This window comes from Pygocentrus nattereri, chromosome 19 (assembly GCF_015220715.1).
Source record: "Pygocentrus nattereri isolate fPygNat1 chromosome 19, fPygNat1.pri, whole genome shotgun sequence".
Taxonomy (NCBI): domain Eukaryota; kingdom Metazoa; phylum Chordata; class Actinopteri; order Characiformes; family Serrasalmidae; genus Pygocentrus; species Pygocentrus nattereri.
Window position 1 is genome coordinate 18,577,269 of NC_051229.1, and position 15,921 is coordinate 18,593,189.

Genomic DNA, 15,921 nt, shown 5'->3' on the forward strand with positions numbered 1-15,921 from the left:
AGAAAATGCCTTCACTGGATGTCTCTACAGAATTGTTGATTGATGGATCTTATATGCATGATTCATGCAATAACATCAATCATGTCCAAGGGAAATAAAACCAGGACAGGGATGATTTTCCACACAAACAAACTAAATTACTACCAGATACTGTAAATGTTGCTAAAATTAAATAGTGGAAACTCTGATTGCTGTGTTGTGCATTAATTCAGCAGTTGGATGCTTGTGTTAAGTCAGCCTGAAAGGCTGGTGTGGTCTATGTAAAAATGCCATTTTACTGTTTTTTTCACTGAATTTCTAACAAGTGCTTCAGTCATGACTCCCCCATTATGTCTAAGAGGTGTTGAACCTCTTTATAAATGCTGATTTATGGTTTAAACCAGCTGCTTTGTTCATAGCTTCCAGGGCCCCAAGCCACTTCATGCAGTCCAATTTTGCCTCTTTCAGCTCTGCTACACTCATCCCATACCATCTAATTATCCACCCCTGATTGGTTCATTCAGTTCACTAGGTGAAATTAACTTGCTATGCAAAATGACCGAGATGTTCCAGCTACTTAATTGTGAATTGAATATTGAGCACATTGCGCGCTGAAGCAGTTACAAATGATGATCAGCTGATTACACAGGTCCATATTCTCACTGAGGCCTACAAGGTTATAGCTGTTTCTTGTCCCTTCAGTTAAGCTGAATACAAAAACAATGTCTTGCACACAGCTCTAGATTCCATGACTGTTAGTGAAGCTACTGTACCATTGAAGTAATTACACTTGTCTACAATTTAGTAGATGGTTAGTTATGTAAGGAATTACATTTACATCAAAATAAAAAAAATATCCTCCTATATACACAAATGTGACATCTATTGAAAGTTTAGAACGTGTGCTTTAAATGGAATTTCTCCACTTTTTTCAAAAGAATCTGAAAGAAATAATGAGAAATAATGAATGTTTAATTCAAGCAATTGGGGCATGACAAGCAGTTTCTGCACCTCACATCAACAATCTGATTGGTCAAAACCTTCGGAAAACAGTTCCCCAAGAGAGAGGAGAGAAAGCAGGGTTCTTATTACAATAAACAAAATATAAACTCTACCCTGTGAAAGCACATATGAATATCTGCTATGTGTTTAAAAGTCCTTTCTTTATCGTGTAATACTGTTTACAGTCCAAAAGTATTTAGACAACAACACATTTTTGTGTAGATTTTCAGCTGTAATACAAAGGCTTTAATTAAAAAATTGTGTTTAGAAATTACAGATGTTTTTACATAGCCCCTTCATTTTAGCATGCTCAAAAGTAATCAGACAAACTAACCATTATAACTACAAGCATTCTTTTCAAAACTTAGATGCAAATCCTTTGCACTCAATGACTGCCTGAAGTCTGGTAAACGTTGACATCACCAAATGTTGAGTTTCCTCCCTTTCGATGCTAGGCCTTTCCTGCAGCTGCCTTCAGTTTTGTTTTCAGTAAGTGAAAAGCTCTGTTGAGTTGAGGTCAGGTGCCTGATTCTATCAATCCTTTGTCTTAAGAAGCTCTTGGGTTGCTTTGTATGGTGTATGGAGCAGCTTTTGACTGAACCTGAGCAGAAAGTACAGCTCTCACATCATCAATTAACACCAGTGACCCAGTTCAACTGGCAGCCATGCATACCAATGTCATTGCACTGCCTCCACCATGTTTTACAGTGGTCTTCAAGGACTATTGATGCTGAGACCACCAGTGCATTCTTTCCTTTAAAGAATGTACTAAATTGCTGATTTGGCCGGTCTTAAAGTTTCTAATATGTCTCTGATAGGTTTTATTTTGTTTTTTCAGTCTAGTGATGGCCCCTTTCACTTGCATCAACCTTCTTGAACCACATATTAAGTTCCCATTAACAACTACCAAATGCATATTTAACACTTGGAATCAACTCCAGACCTTTTATCTTCTTAATCTGTCATGAAATAATGAAGGAACAGGCCACACCTGGCCATGAAACTGCCTATCAGTGAACAGTCCAAGCACGTTTGAGCCTGTGAAAATGGAGGGACTATGTGAAATTCCTGTAATTCCTAGTTAATGCAGTATTTCTGTTAAACCCCTTGGATTAAAGATGAAAGTCTACACTTCAACCACATCTTGACTGCTTCATTTCGAATCCACTGTGGTGGTGTACAGCGGCAAAATGACAATAATTGTGTCGTTGTCCAAATACTTATGGACCTGACTGTACATATAGCAGCTGCAGTTAAATAATCCTGAAACTGTTTATCACTGTATCTGACCTATTCACTCTCTGAGTTACATGCACTTATATAACAGTTGTTAACTGTACAAGATTAATTAGTAAACAAACACAAAACACCATCTTGGCATACAAAATGCTGTGCTAAAGTGTTCAGAGCAAGGCTGTTCAAGACTACTGGTCTTTCTCAAAATAATTTGCCAATAACAGCTAATTACTGTAAAGTCCTGTAAAAAGAACTGCGGTACTTCCACTGTTTCATTAACTAGGCAGGCTGTTTACAACAAATCCTTATTTACAGTGGTTGTTTATTGTAAATAATGGTTGCTAAACTTATATGTGCTAACAATGACAAAGACATAGCTCCACAAGACAAAGACAACACAGTGAAATTATATGTAAAATGATTAATATTCATTTTGTTTACTATTAAGTATGCTTTTTTTTGCTTGTATCTTCCACTTCTAGTCCAGTCGCGGTCACTGCGCTCTGTGTTGGAGGTCCATAGCCTGCAGCCAGTCTTCTCCGTGGACAGAGTGGTGGAGACGGCCACCCCCATGATTACCAAGATGCACATCAGGCCAGAATATGCAGACATGGACAGTCTACTCCACAATCGTAGCTATGGAGACAAGGAGCATCACCATGGTGACCCCATCACTGGGCATATGGCCACATTGGGTTGGCTGTCACGCCCTGATTTGGGACCGTATCATCAGGAAGACAGGAAATGATGTAATGAGTCATCTGAATGGATGCAGTCGTGTGACCCAAAAAAGCAAAAACGAGCGGTTTTTTGGTGTTAAGGGAGAAAAGTGAATGTAGTATTGAATACTGACAATTGCTTTGATTTCACTGCTCCAGCTAGCGAGGACATTATCATGGACAACATCAAGTTCATTCAGAAAGAGTTAGGGACTGCTTTGACAGGCTGTACTGAATCCTTTTGATGCCACTCTTTACTGACTCCAACTGTTTTGTATTGATATAAGTTAATAAGGAAAGGGAGCCAGCAATGTTAGCACATCATGTCCCTGGAATTCATTATAGGAGCAACTTTCATATGTTAACAAAAGAAAAAAACTTTTTCAAAGACGTTTTTCTCACGCAGGATTTTTTTTCTGACTGCTTTTGATCTCTTGTGCAAATTAGATGACTCATTAACATCTGCTGGGCCATACGTTGCTCCAGTTTAAAGCTAGGTTGTTGTGCATGTTAAAATCAAACTATTAAAGGTAAAACTAGATGTATTCACACTAGCTGTTTCTTCCACTGCATGAAATGTAATCCCATGGGAAGTGTCCACACGGTCGTCAGAAAATAGCCTCTCTTTGAAAAACATTATCTAGACAAAGACAAAGTAAGCAAACCTAAATATTTCTATCAGCGAGAATCACTCGTGCGTTGTTGCATTGAGGTTGAGGCCCATTAGAACATCATGAAAACAACACATTACATACTATTTCCTGACTAAAAATAATTTGATTCCATACTACAGTGGCTCAAGAGCACACATTACACACGAGTTCTTTCATTGGTCAGAAATTTGACAGGGACACAGTTATTTTCACGTTTGCCTCCAATAATGCCAAACAACATATTTTTATTGTACCTTTCATTTAAGCAATAGAACACGAGAGGGAGTGTGATTTGGTCGCAGACATGAGCATGCTATTATCTAGCAAGCTAAAACAAGCTAAACTACAGAACATAACTGCTTTTTGTTTCTGTTGTGAACATTTTGCAGTCCTACAATCATACAGCTCAAGGTAGTCAGTGACTCCACGAAACATATCTCTCATTGAAAACGATTGGAGGAAAAGTGTTGGTCTGCAAAAAAATGCATATGGCTTATTTTCATGAACATGACAAATACTGGAACCCAACTTGATAACTAAAATGAATGTTATGTATGTATGTATATATATTTTATTGAACAGGCAGCATGGGAGAACTACAGCTTAGCACTAACTGATGTGGCTGTGAAACAGGCTGGTCTCTTCTAACCATACGATTCTGCACCATGGTAGACACTTAACCCACCTAACTACCCCCTACCACCCAGGTAAACAAATGTTAAACAAGCATCAACAACTTAAACAACATTAAATGTCTCTCCTACTGTGATGTCTCCTCCCTGCTTTGTATTGCCATGCCTCCTGCACTCCTATGGCAGCACAGCCAGCTCTATATGGCACAATATACATTGCAGCATTCTGCTGCTGACTGGCGCTGGAGGCTGAGGCTTTGTAGGTATGGCTATGCCAATGACCTCATGCTACGGCTCATGGTATGCACACACCCTGCTGAAAAGGAACTATTTCTGTTCTTTACGTTGTTTTCTGTTGTTTTTTGCATTATTTAGTGTTGAGGGCTATGGGTTTTGTGTTTCACCGTTGGGGAGAAGTATGTGGTTTGAGGTGACCTCCCCATCAAATGCAGTGCTCAGTATGTTCTCTTTTCTGTTGGTGTGTTCAATAAAGAGCATTTCTTGCAGAAGATCATGGCTACACTTGAGTCTCTTCTTCTGCTGACACTGTCTTTTTTATAATACAAACTCTATCTAATTAAAGAAAACAAAGCGATAATAATGAGAAACACATCTGTGGACATAATGAGAATTAAGGTAAAACATGCTGAACCATATAGAGCATCAATAATCTACTAAATAACGTGAATATTTTTATCTATGTGATGCTTATGGCACTCGAACATCATCATTATCATCATCATCATCGTTGCCTGCTAGTCCAAACAGGGTCGCGGTAGCAGTTGGGAGAGCAGAGAATCCCAGATGACCCTGTCCCCCGCAACTTCCTCCAGCTCATTCCCGGGGACCCCAAGCCGCTCCCAGGCCAACTTGGAGACATAATCCCTCCAGCGGGTCCTAGGGCGACCCCGGGGTCTTGTCCCGGTAGGCCGTGCCTGGAACACCCCCACCGGGAGGCGTCCAGGGGGCATCCGGATCAGATGCCCAAACCACCTCAACTGGCTTCTCTCAATGCGGAGGAGAAGCGGCTCTACTCTGAGCTCCTTCCGGATGACCGAGCTCCTCACTCTATCGCAGAGCGTGTAGCCCGCCACCCGACGAATAAAGCTCATTTCCGCCACTTGTATTCGCGATCTCGTTCTTTCGGTCATTACCCACAGCTCATGACCATAGGTGAGGGTTGGGATGTAGATCGACCGGTAAACAGAGAGCTTCGCCTTTTGGCTCAACTCCCTCTTCACCACTAGAGTCCGGTACAGTGACCGCATTACTGCTGCCGCCTGTCCCAGCCTGCGGCCGATCTCACGATCCCTCTTCCCATCACTCGTGAACAAGACCCCAAGATACTCAAACTCCTCCACCTGGGGCAGGTCCTTTCCCCTTACCTGGAGTGGGCATGCCATCCTTTTCCGAACATTTTTCGAACATTTATGGACATATTTTCAGGTGGTTTCATGAGAATGACCCCTCCAAAGCACACAGGGATTTTAAGGCCAAAGGCTGCAGGGAATATTTAGCTAGCTTCCCAGCTGAGCATTCCTCTGCTAGTCAGAGAACAGAGAATTGGGGAGATGATAGACACGGTTAACAGACAATAGATGAAGCATCAGCAGATTGAGTTAATCGGCTCTGCCTCTTCTTCATCTCCATCTTCACATTAGCTCCAAAAATACTTTCTGTAATTGGACGCTCTGAGTGTTAGCACAGGAGGGCCAGAGATGAATGTTCTTGTCAAAGGTGCTCTGGTGACCAGTTGTGAAACTATTTTTCCATGTTTTCTGGCACTGTAGAGAGTGAGGCAGACGCTTAGAGGAATTAAATGACTTATTGGCATTTGTTGTTGTTGATATACAGAGGTAAAAGCAGTGGTCTCCCGTGGGTTAGTCACATCCAGAGACCGTACAGCTTGTCAGGCAGAAGCAGCAGTGAGTGATTCCGGCCTGTCATTAACTCGTCACGTCAGACTAAGTGTAGAGAAGTCTCCAGGGGAAAAAGATGAAAAAAGAATCCTGGTGTTTCATTTTGTACTGACTTTTCTTAAATGACAACTTTTGCTCTGAACTGTTGCTTAAGCACACTACACTCCAAAGTCATATTGCTCTGTTTATCCAAGAAGAGAGATCCTTAAATATTTGCTGACATGATTTGAACACTCTCCGTGGATAGCTGATGTTGACAACTAGTATTCAACTTGTATTTATAATGTTTATAAATACATATATCAATATTTTAAAGTACTGCAAAGGCTGTTACTGGTGTTACCATGTGGAGATATGATGAGTTAATGCTTATACGCTAGCTTGGTTTACAAAGGGCAAAACCTGAAAGTAGCTGTAAATAAGCAAATGAGGCTCAGTGTTAATCTTTGTTGCTGTAACTAATTGCATTGTAAACATGGCTCATTAATGAGGTTTTGGCCATTCCTGTGTAAATAATGAAATAAATAATTACATACAAATTGTAAGAATATTAGTGTACCACACTCTGTTTGCTTTTCAGAAGGTGGATCAAGCCTTGATTGTCCTCCTTTGGGTCTAAAGTTGGACCTCTGATTTAACATTAGTTCTAAACTAGAATGGTGTTTCTCAATTCCAGATTCCTGGAGTAGAGTAGTCTTATGTGTCCAGATGAAATCTTGCAACGAGGCTGTATTTTGATTGTACTCTGGATTTCAAAAGAGCACAGGCTAGAGGAATTTGGGGTCATTTTTAAAGGGGGGGCGTACCCATGTTGGCTGAGAATTTTGCTGCAATACAGCAGTAAAGGTTTAACATGTTGTCCCCAGACATGTCTCATTATTAGATCTCGCCTGGCTCCGCGGGACTAGGATTACCACTTCCTTGAATGTTGTAGTACAGGGGTGGCAAACTGAGATCCAGTGTTCAGCACAGTTTGGTGATTTTGTTCTTAAAACACCAACTAAACCTGGCAAATAACGGCTGAGTTGATTCAGGTGTGTTTGAGCAGGAAAATCACCAAATTGTGCTGGACTCCAGCCCTCCAGGACTTGAGTTTGCCACCCCTATTTTAGAACTACTCCAATGCACACAGTTCACCTCAGGAAGGGCTTCTTAATTTGTTTGTTAGTTGCATCATGTGTGTTGGGAGCAGGGGAATCTATAATGTGCAGGGCAGTGGTCAGAGTATTGAGAACCACTGGCTTAGACCACTCAATACGTTGCCCATTACAATTTACTACAGGAGAATTGAAAAGCTGCAAATTAACCACCATCGACTTTAACTGCTGTCTCACTTTTGCTGAACTCATTGTACATGTCATCATACCTCTACACCCTTTGCCTTGCAGAGACTTTAACATTATAAAAGATACCTTTACTGTTAGTATGTTCCTGTGCAAAATGTACCTAATGATTCACATATGAGGAGAATAGTTCATAAAAAATAAAAATAAAAAATAATTAATTAATTAATTTTAAATATTACTAATTATTATTAATATTAATCAGCAATTAGTGCTGTTTAACCTTCCGCTCTGGGGTAAATACCCATGTTTAGGCACTTTCCTTTTCCGAAAGATTAGCATGTTTAGCAACACTTTATTGCTAATGTCTTGTTATTAGTGTTGAAGGAACAGGATTGATTGGTGATACTTAATTAACTAGAGTGCATCATTGAGTAGCAGCAGTTAGGTAATCCAGCTGTGAAGATTTGGCTCCCAAAAGCTGTGACCATAGCAATGCGCAAATCGTAGAACAGTTTGTGAGTTTGAACGGGAGGTGTATTTTTAAAACTCTGTAGAGGGGGAGTACAGATGGAGCTGAAGATAAGTACATGCACTACAGGCGTAAGAAGAGAGCCGCCAGGCAACTGCCTGACAGACTACGCACAGAATGCTAAGCAGCCTGCATCTCTCTTTTCTCTCTCATTCCCTCTCTTCAGTTGGCTTGGTTTGCATGCCAATGAAGCCTGTGGCCAAATATGACGCGTAATATTATTAACCCTTTTCAAATGCAAATGGAGACAGATTTGGACAGTAAACGTATATTGGAAAATACTCTTTCACCCCGGATGTGTTGGCACGCCGAGCTCTCACATGCACCAACACAAACAAACCCTGCATATACAAACACCCAGATGTGAAAGATGATGAAATGAACTCTAGAAGGAATTTAGGTGGTGCCGACATTTTCTCAGTGTTGCAGAAAACGAAGAGAATATTGAGTAGTGTTGAAGTGGTGTATATACCACAATGTAACAGCAGAAATTAGACACACAACTTGGTCAACAGACAAATAAAGGTCACTAAAGCTTCATCTGAGCTTTTGGAATTGGCTGAAAGGAATCGAAACTGAATAGATCAGGGCTGCCCAAAGTTGGCCTGTGAAAATGTTGATTTGGCATGCCAAAAAAATTACCCTACACTCATCAGGCATCACATTAAAACCTCCTTGTTTCTACACTCATTGTCCATTTTATCAGCTTTGCTTGTTATATAGGTGCACTATGTAGTGCTACAGCTACAGACTGTAGTCCATCTATTTCTCTGCATATCGCTACTGTTGGAAGAAAACCTTGGATCTCTTATTTTGTCGTTTTTTACAAAATTTGAAAATGCCTGTTGCCCTTTATATTGTGTGTAAATGTCACGAAGAATGGACCAAAAGAAACAGCCCAAAATGACCAATGGCTCCATTGGCTTGCATTAAAAGTACAGTAAGTTTTTTGCTTCTCCTGTAAAATTAGCATTTTGGAGAGACGAGGTTTTCTTGCAACAACAGCGATATGTTGTTAGTGTGTTGTGCTGGTACGAGTGGACTGGACACAGCAGCACTGCTGGAGTTTTTAAACCCCTCAGTGTCTCTGCTGAACTGAGAATAGTCCACCAATCAAAAGTGTCCTGTAGGCAGCGTCCTGTGACCACTGGTGAAGGACTAGAGGATGACCAACAAAAACTGTGTGGCAACGGATGAGCTACTGTGTCTGACTTTACATCTACAAGATGTATAAACAATGTAGGACTGTCTAATAGAGTGGACAGTGAGTGGACACAGTGTTTAAAAACTGGAGCACTGCTGTCTGATCCACTCGTACCAGCACAACACACACTAACACACCACCACCACCACCACGTCAGTGATACTGCAGTGCTGAGAATGATCCGCCATGCAAACATTACCTGCTAGCTGGTTTTATTAGTGAACTGTAATGAGCTCATTTCATTCTAAGCAATTAATTCCATTAGTAAAGCTTCAGAAACTAGTTTCCCGTTTTAATTATCCAGTTTATAAACTCATTAGCCAAGTTTCACTGATATGATTCGAGCGGACCAAAACAAGCCACTGGTCTGTCATGAGCCTTCTCTTTAAAGAGGAATTCCACCAAGTTTTCAAAGTGTTTCAGATTTCTTTACAGTGGTGCTGATAGGAACCAGCGGTCTCAATGTCTACAACACAAATACAGCTGTTTTGTTTACTATCCAAAACCACCAGTGAGCTCAGACGACTTCTGATTTTTTATATGTAATGTTGATGGTAAACCAGTGGTAAATAGGAAAAAATAAGTTCCCTTTGGGTATTATTCTGCCTTAGACCACCCTTCATGTATCCATCCAATTAAAATGTGGTTTAGGCCAAAGTTTTATCACAAATCTGTCGTAAGATAATGTCTCAGGCCATTTCATACAGCAACTTTCTGTGAGGGAGCTTTTACAGGAGGACGTCTGGTTCCTATCAAAACCACTGTGAACAATCCTGACTCAGTAAGTTTACTTAAATTAAATTTCACACCAAACCACCCGGGATGACTATGTTTACATCTTAACCACTTAACGGCGCAGAAATGTTGAAAACTCGGAGGAGTTCCCCCTCCTAACAGTAAGCTCGAGGATGGGCGCTTCCCGCTGGGTTCTCTCTCTCACCAGCAGCGCGTGGCTATAAACCCCGCAAGAGCGCCGCGCGAGCTCAGTTGTGCGCGAGTGGCGGGAAGCAGAGAAGTCCTCGCGCTTCTAGCGCCTTTAACTCTCTCACGCGCAGCAGCGCGATCACAGCGAAGCCACTTCGAGAATGGACGACAGGGAACCGTCCGCCTCGCTGGTCATCTAAACCCCGTCCGGGCTTGGCGAGACATGCAGGCGAACAGCAGCGTGTCGCCGCTCGGCTCCAGCCCATGCGCCCTGGGCGCGGACGAGGGCGACGACCCGTGGAACCGGAGCGAGCTCTCGCTGCGCTGCTGGCTCCAGCTGCTCTCCAAGGACCCCGCCGTGGAGGCGCACGCGGACGGCGCGAGCGCGGCGCTGCGCGTGGCCATCGCTCTTGTGTACCTGGTGGTGTGCGCGCTCGGCCTGGTGGGCAACGTGCTAGCGCTGTGCGTGCTGCGCTCGCGCCACGGCCTGCGGCGCTCCTCCATCAACTGCTTCGTAATGAGCCTCGCGGCCACGGACCTGCAGTTCGTCCTCACGCTGCCCTTCTGGGCTGTGGACACGGCGTTGGACTTCCGCTGGCCCTTCGGTAAGCTCATGTGCAAGCTCGTGAGCTCGGTGACCACCATGAACATGTACGCCAGCGTCTTCTTCCTCACAGCCATGAGCGTCGCGCGCTACTGCGCGCTGGCTTCTTCGCTGCGCACGGTCCCGGACGCGGCCGCGTGCGCTGGCGGCGGCGGCGCCCGGCGCGCCAGCGTGGCCATCTGGCTCGTGGCGCTGGTCGCCACGCTGCCGCACGCCGTCTACTCCACTACGGCGCGCGTGGCCGACGACGACGAGCTGTGCCTCGTGCGCTTCCCGGACACGGGCGGCTGGGACCCGCAGCTGCTGCTCGGGCTCTACCAGACGCAGAAGGTGCTCCTGGGCTTCCTCGTGCCACTGGTGGTGATCTGCGCGTGCTACCTGCTGCTGCTGCGCTTCGTGCTAAAGAGGCGCGTGAGTAGCGGCGCGCTGCCCAGCTCGGAGGAGCGCGAGCGCGGCCGGCGACGGCGCCGGTCGCGCGTCACCAAGTCCGTCACGGTGGTCGTGCTGTCTTTCTTCGTGTGCTGGCTGCCCAACCAGGCACTCACGCTGTGGGGCGTGCTCATCAAGTTCGACCTCGTGCCCTTCAGTAAGGCCTTCTACAACGCGCAGGCCTACGCCTTCCCGCTCACCGTGTGCCTCGCGCACACCAACAGCTGCCTCAACCCAGTGCTCTACTGCCTCGTGCGTCGTGAGTACCGCGCCGGGCTCAAGCAGCTGCTGCTTAAGGCCGCGCCGTCCGCGCACACCCTAGCCAGGCTCACGCGCAGGGGCAAGAAGGTGGCCGAGGCGCCGCCGCCGCCCCCGTCTACGCAGGGACTGGCCGTGGTGCGCGTGGACGGAGGGTTGTGAAAGGGGCGCGCGCGCAAACATGAAGGATTTTAGGAATGCGCTCGAAACCTGGGCGACCGGGACGGTCACGCAGCAGCACCAGGAGGGGAGGAATTGCCAGGTGTTCACATGCAGCAGGGCGCGCGAGCTGTGATGAGAAGTTTAACAGACATTAAGGGGCTTAACTGGTATAATCCACAGGAAAGCGCTGGGATTCAGAAACTTCACAGCTCTGCAAACCTCAACTGACTCTACTAATCCCGAGGACGCGGGAGCGCGCAATGGCTTTAATGAACTAGTAAAGTAATCCTGACTTTGACTTTGTAAACAGTTGAAACAGGGTAACCTGCCAGAGAGAGGGTGGGGGGTGGGGGGGGGGGTAACACTCCTCTGCAGTCTTACTTTTCTTTTTTTTACTGTAGTCATGTTGGATTTTTCGTTAATCTTTTTCACTGTGGACTCTTCGATGTTTCGTGTTTCCCTGCCGTGAAGACTTGAGGCTTGAACTGTTCGAACCTTTTCATCCAGCAGGCGGTCCTTAGGCGCACTGCACATACTCAGCAGAAGCCACACAGGCAAGCATGCACGCCCGCACATAGACTGTACATGGATCATTCTACTGAACTGTTTAAAGCCAGAGTTCAAAACACATTTTGGACTTGTAACTGACTTGGAGTTTAGACTAAAATGCCTTTGCTGTGACAAAACAGTCCTAACACGGTCAACACCTTACCTAATGTTTAGTGACTGTTTCGGTAGTGACAAAGTGCTAGCCAGTGCATGACTAGCAAACACAGCTTTGAACAGCTGTACACACAAAAATACACACATTTTTCATTACATTTCATTTCATTTTCATTTGGGGCATTTTGCTATCTTCATTAATGCCTTGGCTTTAAATAGATCATAACACCCTTGTAACATTCCCAGAGTTGTTGGTGTAGTGTAGTGGTTAACACCTCTGCCTTCTATGCTGTAGACTAGGGTTCAGTCCCCCACCAGGGCAAGCACCCTACACTATACCAATAAGGGTCCTTGGGCAAGACTCCTAACACCACCTTTGCCTACTTGTGTAAAATGATCAAACTGTAAGTCGCTCTGGATAAGAGCGTCAGCCAAATGTAATCGGCATAGTCGTGAGAATTCCTGGTGGGGTGCTTAGTGTGAGCTAATATAAACTCACGCCTATAGCCCCGGAACGCTCAGACTATAAATGTTACATCCGTGTGTATGTGTGGAGATTTAGGGATTAAACCAGCAGCCTTCATGTGGAACAGCCATGGTTTACCAATTGTAACTGCCACTCATACAGTGGGTCATGATAACATTACTCTAATGACCTGTTCCACCTGAAATGATGCAGTTCCATTCAGACGCTTGTACAGGTCCTTCCATGTAGCTTCCGCACTATTTAAGGCAGAATGGAGATTCAAATAAGAATCTAACAAAATCCCAGAGAGGTTCAAATTCAGCATGACAGTAGTGGCTGACACGACAGGCAGCTCTCTACCGATTTCATCACTGTGCTTTGCATTGTGAATGTAGAGGTTGTTGTTTGAACATCACGTGAAGATGGACAGCTGCAACAACAACAGAATGAAAGAGCTACTTAAAGAGGATGAGGACATATCCGAGCAGGTAGGCAGTGAGAAAAGCTGACCTTAACTTACATGGCTAGCATTAGCTAGCATTATATATTAGGACTGTAAATGTTATACAGACGTTTAAAAGCTTTCAGCAGTTATTATTTTACCACTAACTAGCCACCTTGGGCCTCTCAGTGTGGCTGTGTTTACATGCAAAGATTTTTGCCAGTCCAATTGAATATAATCCGATTACAGATTCAGACTGAGGTGTTAATGCTCACTCTGAAAGTCTTCGTTTACATGCTCACTGCAATAATCAGATGGAAAATGACGCGCATGCATGGAGCAGCGCTTAGAGTAAACGTTACCATACCACGTTCCAGTAGGTGTGAGATGAGTTTCTAGTTGACGCGCTTGTGTTTTTAACTGCTTTAAACTGATGTCAGACTCAGAAAAGCATCTTTCACCTGTACTTATAAAAGAAGTGGCGAGAGGAAGACGTCGTGCTCTGAGACACATAAGCTGGACGTCCATCCCACCGCTGTCTTTTGAAGCTGAGAGCATAAACTTTGTCTCGCCATGTTGAATGGTATAAACTTTCGCTATGACGCAACGCGCATGTGCTGAACGTACTTATACGTTCCGATTAGAATGTAATCAGATTCAGGCGTTTACACTGCCGTTATTCTCCTATTTAGCAGATTATTTACAGGATTACCCACCTCGTTCAATCAGATAGCCTCCGAATGGTCTCAATAGGACTAGACTTTTCCTAGACTATTGAGGCGTTTACCTGGACTTATTCTGTTCCAATTGAGCTATTAGTCAGATTATTAAAGGATTAATAGGCTGCATGTAAACGTGGCTAGTGCAGCATATAAATAGTAAATAAGAGGAAGAAATGAAGAGGATGGAAATGCACAGTTTTTAGAAAAAAGGTATTTTGCACAAAATTTTGTGTGTGTGTGTGTGTGTGTGCGTGTGTGTGTGTGTGTGTGTGTGTGTGTGTGTGTGTGTGTGCAGAGGTTGAGCAGGGCTGATATGCATCATGTAATTCCTGGTGTAAAAACAAGTCCCACTCTGGCCCTGCTTGTAAATATTTCAACACATAATTGTTTCTTTAACTATTTTTTTTAGTGCAGTGCAAACTAATTCGGTAGAATGGTCCATATACACACATGCACAGAACAAGAATCACACGTTTTCAGGCATGAAAAACATTTGGCTGGACCGAGCCATTTCACACCCACATCACCATGTCACTTCTAGTCCATAATGTATATATATTAGGACTTTTTTAGGGGAGCATGCAGTGTCCATTGTGTGTGAGATCCGTCTCAAGCCTCCTTCAGAAAATGCAATATGTACCACATTAAAATTGAGGTCAATTAACACTTACACTCACACACACGCACACACAACACAAACCCTGCTTCACTCCTCTGCCCCTCTTCACATGAAGAGCTTCTTGACTTGAATACTGAAAGTGGCATGAAAGGCTTCGGCTGCCTGCCTGAGTTCTAATATAATCATTATGACAAATTAGACTGTAATTCCTGCATAGAAAACACCGCATGTGTTGCTCCTCATATTCAGTTCATTATTTTGGTTTATACTGGATGTAAATGACTCGAGTGTAAATAAAACAGTATATTTTTTAAGTTCAGTCTCCTTTGTTTTCTACTGGAAGCAGTTTAGACTGGTTTACTTGGTAAAATAAGAGTCCTAATCAGCGCTCAAACATCTTAATGTTGAAGTAACAGTAGCATTTGAGTGAAGTTCAATGTAAAAATATCTCAGATTAAAAATACTGATCTATAGTCACATCTTATCAGTCAATGTAGTCTCACAGAACACTATAAAGTACATTAAAAGGCAGAAACTGATCCCAGATCAGGGTTTATACACACAAAAAAAAGAACTTTGAAGAATATGGGCGACTGAGAGTGCTACTGGTAGGGAAATAAAGATAGAAATATAGAAGGTGTTGTAAAGAGTGAGGTTCAAAAACGTAAGAAAATGCAGATATCCACAGTAAATTCATCCATACTAAAGTCATTATTATGATGTTTGAGCTTTAATTAACTTTATTTAAATGAAGAGTAAGAATCAGCTATATTTTGATAAGTTACATACTTTACGGTGCCAAAGCTTTGTCATTTGAGAAAATTAGATTTAAAAACTTTACCTGGGGACTAAGTGTTTATTTGCTAATGGGTGTATTTAACCCTTTCCAAAACCTCCCCCTCCTGGCAGCTCAACATTATTTGTTAGTTTTCATGGAATGCAACATGGAGTTTACAAGGACACCTGGCCATCAGACTAGCTAATAAGTTATTGACTACTTCTTTGAAAATAAGAAATTCTTGTACCTTTTACTGTATTTATGTTTATTTTTCCAAATGTTATCTGGACATTTAACAAGCAAAAACACACGGTTTAAACAATGTGCTCATGTGCTGAAGACTTTTCCCCAGTACTGTATGCATAAGTCATCTGCAAAAGTTTTGAAATGAAAATAAGGTAACACATCAAAATAATGCACAAATACTGTTTATTTTCTGAACTTAATATATTGGGGGAAAAATAAAACAAAAAAATGTAGCCTGTGCAAAAGTTAAGGCACATTTAATATTTTTGTTTTATTTTTGGTTTTCTGTAAATTGGCGCTCTAAGATGTGCAGTAAACTGCCATATTTAAGTGTGTTCTCTGTAGAGGATGTGTTAACTTAATTTCACTTAACTTCACAAAATCAACAAAACTTCATTTTACCAGGGGTCTTCAAACTTTGTATACAGCTGTATTTATGGATATACGAC

General features: G+C 43.1%; 2 protein-coding genes across 2 annotated transcripts in view; both read left to right on the plus strand.

Moving 5' to 3' along the window:
• creb3l3b (cAMP responsive element binding protein 3-like 3b) overlaps positions 1-4,122 on the plus strand; it is a 51,355-nt gene extending 47,233 nt beyond the window's left edge. The window contains exon 10 of the mRNA XM_017697064.2: positions 2,700-4,122. Coding sequence (XP_017552553.1) covers positions 2,700-2,965 — 266 coding nt within the window. The 3' untranslated portion in view covers positions 2,966-4,122. The remainder of the gene's footprint in view (positions 1-2,699) is intronic.
• Positions 4,123-10,084: 5,962 nt separating this feature from the next.
• rxfp3.2a (relaxin family peptide receptor 3.2a) lies at positions 10,085-14,744 on the plus strand. Its single transcript, XM_037530823.1, has one exon. The coding sequence runs from the start codon at positions 10,307-10,309 to the stop codon at positions 11,534-11,536; it is 1,230 nt and encodes a 409-aa protein (XP_037386720.1). The 5' UTR covers positions 10,085-10,306; the 3' UTR covers positions 11,537-14,744.
• The last annotated feature ends 1,177 nt before the right edge of the window (positions 14,745-15,921 follow it).

What these genes read in the sequence shown, in the direction of transcription:
- rxfp3.2a (XM_037530823.1), top strand. Translation starts at nt 10,307, where the DNA reads ATGCAGGCGAACAGCAGCGTGTCGCCGCTCGGCTCCAGCCCATGCGCC.